The sequence below is a fragment of the Calypte anna genome, chromosome 1 (assembly GCF_003957555.1).
Source record: "Calypte anna isolate BGI_N300 chromosome 1, bCalAnn1_v1.p, whole genome shotgun sequence".
NCBI lineage: Eukaryota > Metazoa > Chordata > Aves > Apodiformes > Trochilidae > Calypte > Calypte anna.
The window spans coordinates 115,124,033-115,140,194 of NC_044244.1; the positions used below are offsets into that span (position 1 = coordinate 115,124,033).

The window sequence follows — 16,162 nt, forward strand, 5'->3', positions numbered from 1 at the left end:
AGTAAACATTATTTTGATGTTTTATACCTGTGCTACCCAGTCTCTCAGAGAAAAAAAGACAGCGGTGCTGTGAAGGTACTAAACCTTGCTTCCCTGTAATGTCAGTGTAATCCTTTTTAGCAGAAATTTTCAATGATTGTCTCATAATCCCTGCCTTTTCATATAATCCTAGAATGGTTTGGGTTGAATGGGACTGAAAAACATCTAGTTCCACGACTGGAATATCTTCAATTAGATCGGGTTGCTCAGAGCCCTGTCTAATCTGACCTTGAATGTTTCAAGTGATGAGGCATCTATTACCTCTCTGTTATACACTCATTGACAATTTTGTTTTCCTTATATCTAGTCTGAATCCACTTGTTTAAAGATGTTACCCATTGTCTTATTGCAACAGGCCCTACCAAAATGTTTTTCCCTGTTTTTCTTATAACTTTAAGCACTGAAAGTCTTGAATAAGGTATCCTCGGAGCCTTTTCTTCTCCAGGATGAATAATCCCAACTCAGCCTTTCTTCATGGGAGAAGTGTTTCAAGGCTCTGACCATTTTACTGGCCCTGCTCTGGACCTGCGCCAACAGGTCCAAGCCCTTCTTGTGCTGAGGACTCCAGAGCTGGATGCAGTACGGCAGGTGGGGTCTCATCAGAGCAGAGTAGAGGAGCAGAATCCCTTCCCTTGGTCTTCTGGACCAAGATATGGTTTGTTTTCTGTTATCTTACCATCATCTGTGAGCACACATGTCCAGCTCATGTCCAGCATTTCATCCGCAGATATTCCCACTTGTCTGCTGCAGGTTTACTCTTAATCCTTTCATCACCCCATGTCACTGTTCTCCATCTGGACACTGAATCATTGACCACTGACCTTTGGATGCAACCACCCAACCCATTCCTCATCCACCAGCCAGGACATCCATCAAATGCAGCCAGCTACATTTCAGCATATAAAGAAAAAACCTTGCTTTTCTAAGACTTCTTGACAGCATTTGACTTCAGTTATTCTTTATTTCCTCTTTTCCTGAATGCTAATGAAGTGTTCTGCGGGTGGGCAACTAAGGAAAGAAGGTTAAGCTTTGAGGATTGTAAATGAAATGGATGTGTGAAGGTATGTGGACAGAAAGCTTGAACAGCTGCTCCCTGCTGAACTCATGGTGGCTTCCTGAGCCAGCTGTGATTGGTGTAGTGCCATCTCTTCCTCTCACAGATGATTCCTTTTCTAGGTTCTACACAGGGCTTGATGTTTAGGTTTGGCTATTCCTGCTAGTAGGACACTACATTCAGCTAGTCAGAGAGCACAGCATGTCCCCTCTCCTGTGTGATCTGTTACCACACATCTACGCCTCTCAAACCTGAAGTAAAAAAAAATTCCATTAAATACTGACATTTTCAAATCAAATCTCGAATGACAAATTTTCTTACTGTATAATATCATAAAATAAATCAGCTCCTCAGATAAGTTTTTCATTGCAGATACGAGGCAATAATTAAGCCTGCAACATACATTTATTTCAGCTTTGAAACTCTCCAGAATATACTGCAATATTGAGGGACAGTCATATATAGTATATTTATATACTACTGTATATATATATATATATATGGTATTTACAAAAAGTTGTGTAGATTTAAAATTTTGATTTAGAGGCACATAATGCATAAAAAAAAATGTGCTCATTTAAATTTGGAATATCAAATGTTTCAGAATAACATCAATTTTTTTAAAAGGAATTATCATAGAATCATAGAATCAAGGTTGGAAAAGACCTCTAAGATCACTGAGTCCAACCATCCATCCTACAACCCCTACTCACTAAACCATCCACTGTAGCTCTTCATCTGCCTGTATTTTGAACACATCCAGGGATAGTGGCCCCACCACCTCCCTGGGAAGCCTGTTCCAATGCTTCACCACTCTTCCTGTGAAGAAGTTTTTCCTAATATCTAACCTTATGTATATGCATTCTTTAAATTAGATTTTCTATTGCCAAAGAGAAATCTGCCAATTAAAAAATCCTAGTTTTACAATCTCTATGTATTTTATCTTCTCTAAATACTTGAGTAGAACTTGACATACAATACAAAACTGTATCATAAATACTTTAGCTGTTATATTATTTTATAGCACTAAAATGAAACATGGTGTCCTGAATGGGACAAGATAGCAGAAGACATGAGTATGTATAAAACTGAATTTTATTGTAAATAACAAAAGATCATAAAAGCTAGAATAAAAAGGAATAAATTGGATTATATGAGTGTAAGGATATTTGGGTAGCAGAATAGCAGTATTAGGATAACAAACAAGAAGATATCTTAACAATAAAATATGCAGCTAGGCAAATATCTGGATTATTGTTAACACAAAGCTAGTTGTTTGAGTATTAGCAAATTACTTATCAGTAGATCTTACACTAGCTCTAGGACAATTAAGGTATCACAATTAAAATGATACCTACAGGCAATATGACAGCACAATGACTGCAGTTTTCTAAGGGTCCTAAAGACTTGCAGTAGTCATATATATGGATTTGATACTTACTGTTGGATTACTACAGCCAGGTACCCCTTTTCCTCCTCATCAGGACCAATCACTGGAGCAGGCATCCCCACTGGAGGGAGAAGGTCCAGGAAAGTGTACAGGATCCTCACTGATCAAAAGATGGGGCCAGCCTTTTATAGAATAAAGATTGACTAGATTTACTGCTATCATTTCACTACTTAGCCATACCTCCAATATCTTCTGTTGGAGAAACAAAAGCTAAGGAAGTCTTTTTTCATTATAAATTCTTATGGTTTTCGGTCTCTTGTTTTGTCCTTCTTTGGCCTAGGTGGAGCCAAACTGAGCTGCATATTTTTCAACACAGGTAAGCAGCTGGCCCCACAAATGCCAACTGGGCCTCCTGTTAGTACTTCCACGGTTGTTACCAGTTTAGAGTCTGCCATGCCCTTTGCTTTCTGTGGAAACTCCAGGCCGAGGGCAGTGAAGCTGAGAGAGAGCAATTGAGTCATAAAGGGAAACTGAGGCAGGCTTACTGGAGTGTCCTGCTACACATGGGGATTTAAAAAAATAACAGGAGCAATCAAGACTCTGCATAGAAAACTGCACTGGAAAGAAAAATACTGTTAATGGCTGCCAGATTTTATAATCTTTGAAAAGTATGTTTGCTTTGTTTCCTAATAGTGATCTTCAGTTCAGCTATGCGGAAAAACACTTTTGAAAGAAAAAAATTATGAATTAGCTTGGACTAACTCAAGGCTTATTTTTATTGCCATAAATTATAATTGGATGGCTGATGCATGGGCTGATCGGTTCTGATTAGTTCTCAACTGAGGAAATACTTGTGCATGTCTGGCAGTCTGTTTTATAAAGCTAATACCCAGGCTAATATAACACCTGGTATCTATTTGTTTTAGGTGTAATTTCATTTGTTGCTCAAGATGAAGACCAACAGCAGTCTCAACAGAACAGCTCACCACATAAGACAGATGGTGAACAGGCCCTTGAGAAGCTGTCAACAGAGACACCACAAACTGTTGATGCAACAAATATGGGTAAGTTTGTTATTTTGGGCAAGTTCATTGCAGTTTGTACAGACTTATATAATAATTGCTTTTTAATTCAAATTTATATGCAATGTGGCAGGCCACATGCCTGTGAACAGTGTTTAGTCAAATGTTTATTCCAGACATATATTAAACTTCTCCCCATATGATTTTTGGAAATATTTTAATGGAATTTTAAGCTGTGCCTGTTTGTTTCGTTTGGGTTTTTTTCAAGGACATCACTTGTTGTTGGAAAGGGGGAAGCTGTTAAATGCTCTAATTAAAAATTATCCAATAATATTAATAGTGCTTATGTCAGACTGTTTCTGAAGTTGACCCACTCTTTTCACTGTGAGAAAAGCTTTCTTTTCCTGTCAGTAACAGGTTCGCTTTTTGGTCAATTATAGTAAAACAGAGAGAAGAAAATTCCAGAATACTTGGTTACTTTCAGATTGACATCTCCTAGTTAATTCTAAACAGTTTTTTGAACGTTTTTTTGACATTTTTAAGTGTTTCAGAGGGATACTTTTTAATTACAAATGAGTATACTAAATAAGCAAAGATAGTGGTTTGCTTGCTTTTGAACCAAATTCTTCATTTTTTCCTCTATTCTTGCAAGTAAAGCTTTGCCTATAGAACAGTGCTTTACCACAACCTGATTTGGAATGTATTTAAATGATCACGCACCATTTTAAATGGCTGAAGCATATTTCTTGCAGGAAAAGCTATCAAAGAAATTTCTTTTCAATCTGAAAAAGACATTGTTTGAAGAAGACAGAAGCTCAGAGAAGGGAAGTGACTCTCTCTCATCATACCAGTAGCTTAATGTTTGAGTGTATTTAAAAACATACTTTTTTTCCTCACAAACCAGAGCCCTACCAATGCATGTCATCATGCAAGTCTCTCTAATTTGCTGGGTTTTATACGACATTCTTTTTTTTTAAGTATTTTATGTGAATTTGGAAATGCTTCTTTTACACAGTTAAGACTCATTTTACAGTATTCTTCATTTTTACAGCTGTAATTAAGCCAACAAAAGACAATAAAGTGTTTTCTGCTCGTGTGTAGACTTTGTAGAAAATAAGATCTTCTAAAATGTTGTTTTTGTGCAAACAGTTGATATTATAATGTGAGTTTAAAATAGAAAAGAATAGAAGTGGGAGACAATAATGTAGCAGGACATGGCAAAATGCTGTTTCTAAAAGGAGAAGGAAAATAACCAAAAAGAAAAGAAAATGTCTGTAGTACTAAGATTTTCACACAATGCTTATGATACAGACATGACTCTTGCAACAATGCCAAAATTATTTAAAAAAAAAGAAAAGGCAACGCAGTGGTTGTCAAATTTAGGAACAGGGGGCTGAGAAGTCTAGAAATATTAAAAAGAGGATTTGCAAAGACAAAAAACAAAAACCAAAAACAAAACCTAAATCCAAAACGAAATGAAAAGTTTTGTGAAGACAATACAGATTCAATTTACCTGTCTGGTATGTTTAAAGTGAGTACTATTAGCATTGGACAGTAGCGTTTTGGTTTGGTTTCGTTGTTTATTTTGGGTTTTTCTTTATGCATTGTTTGGGGTTTTTTTGTTTGTTTTGTTTTCTTTTTTTTTCTTAGTTGTTGTTTTTTTTTAAATTCTGGCATGAGGAGAGATGGAAACAGGAAAAAAATCCTTAAGGAAGCAATTAGAAAGAAAGAAAATAATCAGTAGTTAGCTTTCACTGTTTGTTAGGAATATTTCCTTGTATTATCCTCCTGCAGCTTTTTCCTTTGAATTTTCATCTACAGCAACATGGAAGTTGGTTGACATTAAAACTCACATAAGACATCAATCTAAGTTTATAGAAGAGGAATTTTAACAAAGATTAAGGTGATATATGCAGACAATGCTGCATAGGTGAGAATTAGTAGATTTCAAGATGTTAGGAGGAATTAATCATAAAAGAAACACCAAGAGTGATGCTAAGTACAGAGAAATACTAGAGATAATCTTCAAATCTCTGTTGAAAGCCTGGAAACGTACATGAATTTAATTATGCTTCTATTGTCCAAACTAAACACTTAGGCTTTGCAAAGTTATGAATCATGAGTCTGACACTAGTAGTGCTATAATTGAAAGTAGTTGAAAATAGAAGGTTAAGTGTAGGAGAACAGCAGAGGAGGAGACCTGTGTGGGATAGAGGAGTGCTGCAGATTCCCTGGCACTCACTGACCCTGAAGAAGAACAAAAAGCTGTCAATAACTTAAGGAATTTGCCATCTGGATGATGTTGTGTCCTGGGACCAGGTGCCTCCAGTGGGAATGAGTAGATAAGGTTTTATGTTAGTAGAAAGAGCACTTTGAAGTGCAAATTGTAGATCAATCAATAGATACTGGGATACTATATAAGTGTAATAAACCACACGATAAATGATTCTGAGTGTGCAGAGCAATCGGGGTCTGTGCCTTCAAGTCTTCCATCAGTTAAGTAAGAAAATAGAAGGTTAGACCATTAGATTTCTTAATACTGTCCCTATCACTAATATGAGTTGAAGGCCTTGGTCTTAGGTAGAAAATCCAGTGCAAGGTCACTGTTGTAATTATTACTGATCACCCTTTTGCTCAGTTTGGTTCCTCATTAAGAATCTGAGACTGGTGCATCTACTTATGCACTTGGCATGTGTTTTTCCAAGTATTTCTGGGTGATTAGTTTATTAACTTCCACAGAGGACCATGTAATAAGCTTCATCTCAGCTCCTTTTATCACCACACACTAATAATTTACATCACACAGAGTCCCATTGGTAGCTGGAGCAATCTGCAGTTTATTCACATGTCTGTGATGAATTACTGCACCTTATATTTCAGTTACCATCTTTCCCTATTTTTGTGCAACTGTAGAGTTGTATCTTTGACTTATTGTAGCCTCCATGTTTCTATTAAATTGTAGTAACTTAAGTTTCATGGTTGCTAGCAATTTTTATGGAATTTAGGGGTGCTTTCTAAAGTGGACTTCAGTAGGTCGTGGAATAAGCTTTCCCTAATAGAGTATTCCTTAATACCAGGACTATTTTTAATTCAATGCAGAAGATAGCCCCCCACAATGCTCATATCCTAGGAACAGCAAGCTTTTTTCTCACATTTAAATCAACTGCTTCTAATAATTTCACAAAACATTATCTTCCATCACAACCACTTATTTGTACTAGACATCTGTAACTTTTACAACTGGAGAAAGTATCTGCTGAAAATAGCTAATAGAGATGGAAGCAGCATGGGATGATCTACCTTGTATGATGGTAGTAATCCTTTTCTGAACTTACTTCAAAGAAGGACTACCAGAGTTTGAGCTTTATCTTAGAAGTTTTCTTTTACACCTATATTGTTACTTTAGCTTTAATAAAAATTGATTATTCTGTGGCTTTTCAGAGTGGAATAACCAATGAATAAATTTAAAACCTAGGTTTTCTTAATGGCAGGGTTCTCAACAGTAGCAGAATGCAACCCACTACCTCTCCTCTTCCAAAATCCCTCCCTCGTTCCTTTACTCACTCTCTTCAGCAGCAGCAAGCCTTTGCACAAAGCTGGCACTTAAATAACAGCTTTTAATGTTCCTGCCACTGGTGATGTCTCATAGAACCGAGCCCTAGGGATGCAGAATGTTTGTACAACACAGAGAAATTTTGCATGTGCTGTTGTCTTATTCTGGATGCCCTAAGCAATGCCATTATCTAAAGATTATACTTCCATTGTGTTTGTCTTATGGAACCCATTTACATTTTTATAGCATTGCCAAGTTTGTGAATTTCTTTGTACTTGAAAGGTATAGCATCAAAAAAATATGCTACTTGTAAATAAGCCATGATAAAAAAAACACATAGTCAAGTGTGTTCAGGGTAAGCTTTTATTTTGGCAAACCCTGTTTTAATTATCTTTATAAAACTAACTCAACCTCCAGCCAGGCCTTCAGGGACAGGTGACATTGTCTAGTCTTAAGTTCTCATTGTAGTGGCAAATTGGGTAAACCACTATCCATCATATGTGAGAACTCGTGGCAGTCTGGTGAAATTCTCTCTGACTGGAGGAGGAGAAACGTAACCCTCATTTTCAATAAGGCAAAAAAGGATGACCTGGGGAACTATGGGCCTGTCAGTCTTAACCTCTGTGCCCAGCAAGATCGTGGAGCAGATCCTCCTGGAATATATTCTAAAACAAACTAAGAAAACATAGTGATTGTTGATGGTCATCATGGCTTCACTAGGGGCAAATCCTGCCTGACAAATCTGGTGGCCTTCTATGATGGGGTTACAGTGTGAGTGGATAAGGAAGACCAACTGATGTCATCTACCCAGACTTGTGCAAAGCATTTGACACTGTCCCACATGACATCCTGGTCTCTAAATTGGAGAGAGATGGACTTGATGGATAAACCATTTGGTGGATAAAGACTGGTCACACTCAAAGAGTAGTGGTCTTGTTGAAGTGGAGAGCAATGATGAGTGGCATTCCTCAAGGATCAGTACTGGGACCAGTGCTGCGTAGCATCATATTCAGTGACATTGACAGTGGGATTGAGTGCACACGCAAGTGCAGGTTGAGCAGTGTACAGAGAGCAGGGCAACCCAAAGCACAAATACAGGTTGGGTGGAGAATGAGAACAGCCCTGAGAAGAAGCACTTGGGGATGTTGGGTAATGAGAAGATAGTCATAAGCAAGGAATTTGCAGTTGCATCCCAGAAAAGCAACCATATCCTGGGGTAAATCAAAAGAAGTGTGGCCATCAGGTCAAGGCAGCTGATTCTCCTCTAATCTGCACTTGTGAGACATCTGGAATACTGTGTCCAGTTCTGGACTTCTCAGCATTGGAAGGACAGGGAGCTGTTTGAGTGAGTCCAGAGGAGACCCACAAAGATGATGAGAGGGCTGGAGCACTTCTTCAATCAGGACAGGCTGAAAAAGTTGGGATTGTTCAATCTGGAGAAGCGAAGGCTCTGAGAAGATCTTCCAATAGCTGAAGGAACCTACAGGAAAACTGGGGTGGGACTTTTTAAAGGGGCAGGTAGTAATAGGATGAGATGTTACCATTCTAAATGGAAAGAGGTCAGATTTAGATTAGATATTAGGAAGAAGTTCTTAAGTGTGAGGGTGGTGAGACACTGGGAGAAGTTGCCGATACAAGTTGTGGATGCTTCCTCCCTGGGAATGTTCAAGGCTAGTTTGGCTGGGGCTTTGAACAACCTGGTCTAGTGGAAAGTATCCCTGCCCATGCAAAGGGGTTGGAAGTGGATGATTTGTAAAGTCCCTTCCAACCCAAACCACTCTATAATTCTATGCTTTGTCTTTGACTGTTAAGTCTTTCCTATTTTTTTTAACAACTGTTTCCAAGTGGTTTCGTTGAGAAAAAGACACCTTTGAAAGGGAATGATGCTTGCATATATGGCCCTCCAGAACTTCCAGGCTTGAAGTCACTTCCAAGAGCTGAACTCCTGTGGTAGCACAGTGGGGCATTCACATAAAGAAAATAATGAAATAATTTTTCTGTTATAGCCACTGTTAAATTTGCTTAAGAGGAAAGCGTTATACAGGATGGCAAAAATTTAACATCAGACTTTGCATTTATTCATGATATTTTTTTGAAAGATCATAAGAACTGAGTATATGATGATAAATTTTATGATTTATTCAGTATTAATGCAGATATATAATTAATAAATCTTCAATACGTTGAAGATGTAATTGATATATCTCATATGCACATTTATTTCTGGAATTGCTAACTCACAGTGATGCTCTTAATAATAATTTTGAGTTATCTACCTCATAAATTTTCATTATGCAGTTAAGCTATTTTCCAGTCTAATCTGCACGCTGTGTCTTCAAGCATATTGTGCTCCACCTTCAGATTAGTTTATTTTCATTGAGGCTCCCTCTCAAAGAAAAAAAGTTACAGGAGAAATATCCAACAAAGGTAATCCCCATGTAAAGTACATGCATATTTAAAAATATAAATACTAACCAGGGCTTGTTTTTTGGTTTTTTTTTTGTTGTTGTTTGTTTGGTTGGTTTTTTTAAAATCATTTTATCATTTAATGCTATATTTATGCTAGTTGATGCACTGGGGGATGGTTTAGTGCATGTAAGACGTTAAGGATCAGATTGTTTGATTCTCTTTTCCTCTGTCAAAAAGGAAGTTCATTTAGCTTACTCAATAGGTGCCCTCTGCAGTACTGCAGTCTGCTAAGTATTTCCTATGCCCTTTTGAGACTCAGAACAGCTTTATTTCCTAATAAACTGGCATGTTTTGGGAGAATTCAGATGTAGCAATGCTTCAAGAAACTATTCCAATTGAGAGGAATTTTAAGATTGTTGTCCAAGAATGCAGAGAGGCAACTAGGAAAGCTAAAGCCTCCTTGGAATTAAACCTTGTGAGAGAGGTTAAGGACAACAGGAAAGGCTCCTTCAAATACCTTGCAGATAAAACTAACATTAGAGGCAATGTAGTTGAGGGAGTGGAAGATCTCCCTTATGAAGAAAGGCTGAGGGAGCTGGGACTGTTCAGCTTGGAGAAGAGGAGAATGAGGGGTGACCTCATCAATGTTTATAAATATGGAAGGGGTGAGTGCCAGGACAGAGACAAGCTTTCCTCAGGGGTGATGAACAATAGGAGAAGGGACAATGTTATAAACTGGAGCATAGGAGGTTCTGTATAAATATAAAGAAGAATTTTTTCACTGTGAGGGTGACACAGGCTCTCTGGGGAGGTTGTGGAGTCTCCTTCCCTGGAGACATTCAGAGCCCATGTGGATGTGTTTCTGTGTGACCTCCTGTAGATGATCCTGCTCTGGCAGGGGTGTTGGACTCAATGATCTTTCAGGGTCCCTTCAAATCCCTAATGTTCTATGATTGTATGGCCCACATGCAATTTTGTCGGGCATGGTATATATAAAACTAAAAATCTGTTCAAGGAAAGACTTGTAGCCCACTTAATAAAAAAAGGAGTCTGAAACTGCTCACAGCATAAGGCTGACGGTGACCTTTAGTTTACATCATGCAGCAGGAGTTTTAGTATTGCTGTGTTGAGAAGGCTTGTAAAGCTGCATCTGCCCTAACCACAAAGAAGTCACTCCATTTGTAAATCTATAGATATGTATAATTTTGGATGTTATAGTATGTAGGGTTGCATTCACATAAATGGCTAGATGTACTCTGGACTTTTGCCTATCTCTCACAAGTTGACCTGTGAAAAGACAGGCATGACTTGCACTTTGCTGAATTGAAATGCTGCAGCAGAACCACATTTTTTATTTTTTCATTCAACTTTTAGCAAGAGGGTTAATGTCATAGGTTGAAGTATAAACCCCTATTAGTAGTCTGTGACAGAACACATTCAAAGTGATTAAAAAATTTACATTTTGGAAACAAAATAGCAAATGAGTCAGCGGTACAGCAGTAGTTTCTTTAGAGCCAGTGCCCTTGCTATTAGGTTTGAATGTCTGAGATATTCAATTATAAACACACAGATGGATCATAATAGGCACAGAAAAGCCACTAATATTTACCATTTCCTCATAGTTTAAGCATGTCTGGATCAGAAGATAATTGGGTGAGAAGATGATGGAGAGAAGGGCCCTATCAGTCACCTCCTTTGTTCATGCTGAGCTGTGAAAAGATGCACTAGGACAGAAAACAAGGAAAAAAAATCATATCTGATAGCCTCATATATGGGGTAGTTCATAAGAAAAGGCGCTCAAATTTAATATGTAATTTTTTGAAGTCTTTTACAGCAATTTTTTATTTTTCCTATCTGAATAAGTACTTAAATCTGCTACATTAATAGAGATATTATGACACATTCAAATTACAGTAACATCAACAAGATTTTCTAAGAGCAATTCATCAGAATATTCTATTATATAAGGGTGAGAACAATTGTATTCAAGATGTATCTTCAGTCCCTCAGGCAAAGGAAAGTGTTGTCTATACATTCTCAGATCCTGGCAGGCCAATCCAACAGTTAAACTTGCATAAAGAGATCCACAATTTGAGAGCAAAGCTTTTACATATTTGTTTCTTTGGGGTTTTTTTGCAAGTGTCTGAAAACTAAGCATTTCAGAAATATCAGTTGAAACATTAGACTGAGTCCGAATTCTGTTTTTTTAAGATGCCAGGAAGCATATTAAGACCCATCAGAAGAAAATAAAGCATGTTTCTCTCTCCAGTCTAATTTACATTTTTCATTTTACCATTAGGCTTCCCCAAAAGTGTTATCATTAGAATTCTGTGACAAGTAGTGCTATACTTTTATAACTACACAAGTTTGCACCACGTCCTACTGCCAATGTATGCATTTGAAGGTATAACCAAGTTACTCCTGAAGACTAATTGTGTTTAGGTAACTCTAGGTATCTAGGTCACGTTTTCTTTTTTTCATGGATGAATTTTTCCTAAATCTTGGATCCTCTTTTCAACTCAGTAGCCTACTGCTGGAATTTGCAAAGGACTTTTATTATTATATAGCAGCTGCAAAATAGATGGCCCACATATAAATACTTTTAATTTAGCTTTTAATTTATCCCAGAAATGAGGCATCCTCACATTCTTTTAGATTTTTATGGGTTAAGTTTGCTTAACACTACAGCAAAGGAGCACTCTGACAGTTTTAGTAAGTAGGCATTATAATTTTTGTCCATTGCTGTGATTTATTTGTTGTGTTGTCTCTCAAAATATTTCCTTTTTTTTCTGTGAGCACAGTAGACTCCTAATTGTTCTTGACATAGTTATGAAATTACAGATGTTACGGAACTACTGTTTCCCACTGTGGCAAAAAGACAGATGGCATTTTATACATTGTTGTCAGAGAGTGAGAATATGTGTGTGTAAGAAGTGTCATTAAGATAGTTGACTGCACTTGCGAGACTTATTTATGATATTTGGTACTAATTTTGTAGTAGAAAGATTTTTTTTTTATTAAGGAGAAAGAAGCTTACCATGTAACCCTATTCTTCTGCTTTGTTTTTTCCCTGTTTATCTTTCTCTAATATAGCTCACTGAACACTCCTACAGAAAATTAATGTATTCGTAAGTCATTACTGGTGTGTGTTGATTACCAATAATGAATTAAAATGTCACTGATATCTAGAAGGCACAGTTGCAGGTAGATCTCAGTTGATGTATGATGTTAGCGTTTTCACAGTGAGGGTTAGCCTGAATTCAGAGGCCTTTTGTGGGAGGCTTTGCTACCAAAGCTTTTGGCTGTTAGCATCATTTTATTTCCAAAAGAAACTAAATAGTTCTTAATTTGTACTGCGCCCTTTGCCTGTAGGCACTTATTTTTTGTTTCAGATTAATCCAGGGCCTTGCTTTCTCTGAGAACCTGCTCAGTTAAAAAGCCTGGTGCTGTTTATTAATGGTCACATAAAAGTTATTCTTTAAAAAAAAAACACCTCACCACTGACATGTTGTTTTGCTACTTAGAATGTAATGCATCTCACATATGTGTGCTTTACCCCTTCTTCCTGGAGAAATCATTTTATTTAAAGCAAACTCTATTATCTTTCTGCAAGACTCTTGAATTTCGTGGTGCTCTTGGAATACATGCAGGTTTCCTTATCCTAAATGAAAATAATCATTCCGGGTTGCCAGATGTCTTCAACTGAGGAAAACCTGTAAGTGCTATTTCCTATGAGAGAAAGCTGTAGAAGACTGACTATCCACATTACTTTTTTAAACTGGGAGATTTGTGCTAATCCTCTCAAAGATGGTATAAGCATTTGTGAGAAAACTGTTTCATGTGACCCACTAAGTGAGGAATGCTTTTTCTAGCAAACAGAAAGAGCCATATGTGTCAATGCTGTTATACTGGTGTCCCAAATTGAACCAGGAAAGAAATAATTTTCTTTTTAGCCATTTAACTTTTCAGTTAAGTCTCTTCTATGAAACTGTAATTTCTGAAATTAGCAGCAAAATTTTCAGTCAGTGTCTGCTTTTAGGACTGATAACACTTGATGTTTACAGTTATTGCTGGAGAATGGTAAATGGAAAGCCTCTTGCTTATACTTATTCCTATAGAAACCAAGGCCACTTTTTGGTTCTGCTAAGCTTTTTATGCCCCAGAAATGAGAGGGAGGGAAAAGGGTTACACCTGCAACCTTCCTGTGGGGAGGAGTGGACCACGCAGTTGGCCCAAACCTGACCAAAATACTTCATTCCACGCATGTCCTATTCAGTAGAAAGCTGAGGGGTCTTGAGAGTGATGTTCTCTTCATCCATGGCTGGTATCCTGGGAGGACTCCATCCATTCTTCTGCCGTTGTTTCTCATCCATGAGTTCCTGAATCCAGTTCCTGTCTGCCACTGAGTCCAGGAGTCCAGTCTGGAACTTTTCAGTCTTGCAGACCCAGTGATGATGCGAGGGATATTGAGGAAGGGGTAGTAGGAAGGCAGAGGGATTAATAGAAAGCATCTGTGCATCTGTCATTCTTTAATTGCCAGCCCAGCTTTAAACCTTGACAGCTACTTCAATAGCTTGTCTTTCATTAAAATGAAAGTTCAAAAAGGCATTGATTATACATTGGCTTGTTGTTTCAGTACCATGCAGATTTTTTTAACAGTTCTAAAATCATACTAGGTTTACATTTAAATATTTCTAGCTAAAAATTGTTGTTATTAAATGTTACCTGGCAAAGTGTTCTTGTAGCCGAAAAAGTTAAATTTATGAAGGTATTTTATGTAATATAACAGTATCACCTGTTTTAAAAACAAACAAAGAAACAAAACCCACAACTGTGGCCAATTAGGCTTTCTCTCTTTGGAATGCTGTAATTCTTATAGCTATAAATGTCTGTAGTTTTTATGTTTTGTATTTATCCTGACATGGAACAGGATGACACTTGAGTATCATTTTAAGGAACTTCATGATTGGAGTATGATTTATCCTACTGTGCCCAGGGTATATCAACCGTGACTGTGTGTACACGACTCCTGAGCTGGCATTTACTTTTTCAGACATGTTAAAATGTCTGTGTCACACAGCTTATGCAAGCTGTTCATCTGGCAAGTGATTTCCTAGCATAAGTCACAGTTTATACCCATTTTAAATGTGCTGTGCTATGCTAAATCTGGCCAGTCAATACTATTTCTGTCAAGATAGAGAAAAAATAATGTCTTTGGTTATTTTACTCCTTCCTTTTTCAGAACTTCTTTAAGTAATTACTATCAGTGTTTTTAATACTACACTAATACAATTTTTCTTTCTGTTTTCTTCCCTATAATCTCATAACATGGTTTATAATATTTTTGTATGCATACCTAAACAATACTTGTGGTTGTCCTAGCCCTGCAGAGAGCTCAAAGGAAAACTTAAGGAGCCCTTTTTTCCATGACAACCCCTAGCAGCTTTATACACCAGCATAGTAAGAATGAGCAGCAATTTTTCTTTTCTGAGACAAAGGTCAATACCCATCGACAGAATTACCTTTGGAAGACATGGGTACACAAAAACTTAAAAAAAAGGAAAAGAAAGGAAAGGAAAAAGGAAAAGAAAAAGGAAAGGAAAGGAATGGAAAGGAAAGGAAAATTAAAAATAATTGTCATAAATAAATAAAGACAGATATAGCAAGTGGAGAAAAAGCAATAAACCTTTGGAAAGAACTCTTAAGAATCTGAATAATTTTAAAAGCTGTATGAAATAAATGGGAGCAGGGAAGTTTAGTGCATAAGTTGTGCTCGTTGAGCTAAGAAACTGACTCACATGAGCATGATCAGAGTTGCATCTGCTTAGTACTGCACTCTTAACTCTGCATTTTTTAAGAAGGTGGCAAGAATTCTAGTTTCATGTGAACTAGAGATGATGACTCTGAATGGGGGTGTGTTGAGGCATTTGGTGTTTTGTTTGAGTTGGAGGTTTGTGATAATCCTTTGAATTTATTCTTCCAAACCTTATTCCTCCTACTGTCAGTAAGGTACAGTATTTAGCCTCTCCTGAAATCCAGTAAGTTCTGAACTCCTGTTTTTCTAAATGTGCTGAAATTTCTGTTCAATATTTGGAATTTTCTTAAGCTTTTAACATTCTGGGTTCCCATATGCCATGCTGACTGCAAAGCTTATAAATGTGAAGAGAGTCTAATGCAAAATATATTATATGTATTATTGTTTAATTCTGATCTCCTGATTACATCTATATTTATTTCTGTCACAAGTTCTTGGTGTCTGGATGGCATTCTGGCACACAATCTGGGTTTACTCCCAAAGCCACCATTCCCTTAAAAAAAGAGTTGAACATGTGAACCAAATCAGACCCTGAGTTCTGCCCCAGTGTGTACCAGCAGATAGGTCTGTGTGTGACCAGTACGTAGTTGATAGCAAGCTAGATAAAGTTTCATGCAAAATATGTGCCCTAGATCAGTGCAAAATACAATACAAGACTGAAAAAACAAATCCTATGGAAGGGGAATAACCATATTTTCCTTTATCACCCAACTATAAGGGAGAAAAGAGAGTTATGACAACATTATAATAAGATGCTGACAGTTTATGAAGGGCGTAGAGAATATTCTGAGTTAAAAGGATATTTTCTTTTTTCCAAATCCTATGGACATAGTGGATCTGCTGGGTGATTTTTTTTGAAGCTGTCACTTGGGAAATGGTG

The 16,162-nt window shown here is 37.2% G+C and overlaps 1 protein-coding gene across 1 annotated transcript in view; it reads left to right on the forward strand.

Moving 5' to 3' along the window:
- CFAP47 (cilia and flagella associated protein 47) overlaps positions 1 to 16,162 on the forward strand; it is a 296,044-nt gene that overhangs the window by 164,093 nt on the left and 115,789 nt on the right. The window contains exon 50 of the mRNA XM_030456465.1: positions 3,410 to 3,547. Coding sequence (XP_030312325.1) covers positions 3,410 to 3,547 — 138 coding nt within the window. The remainder of the gene's footprint in view (positions 1 to 3,409; positions 3,548 to 16,162) is intronic.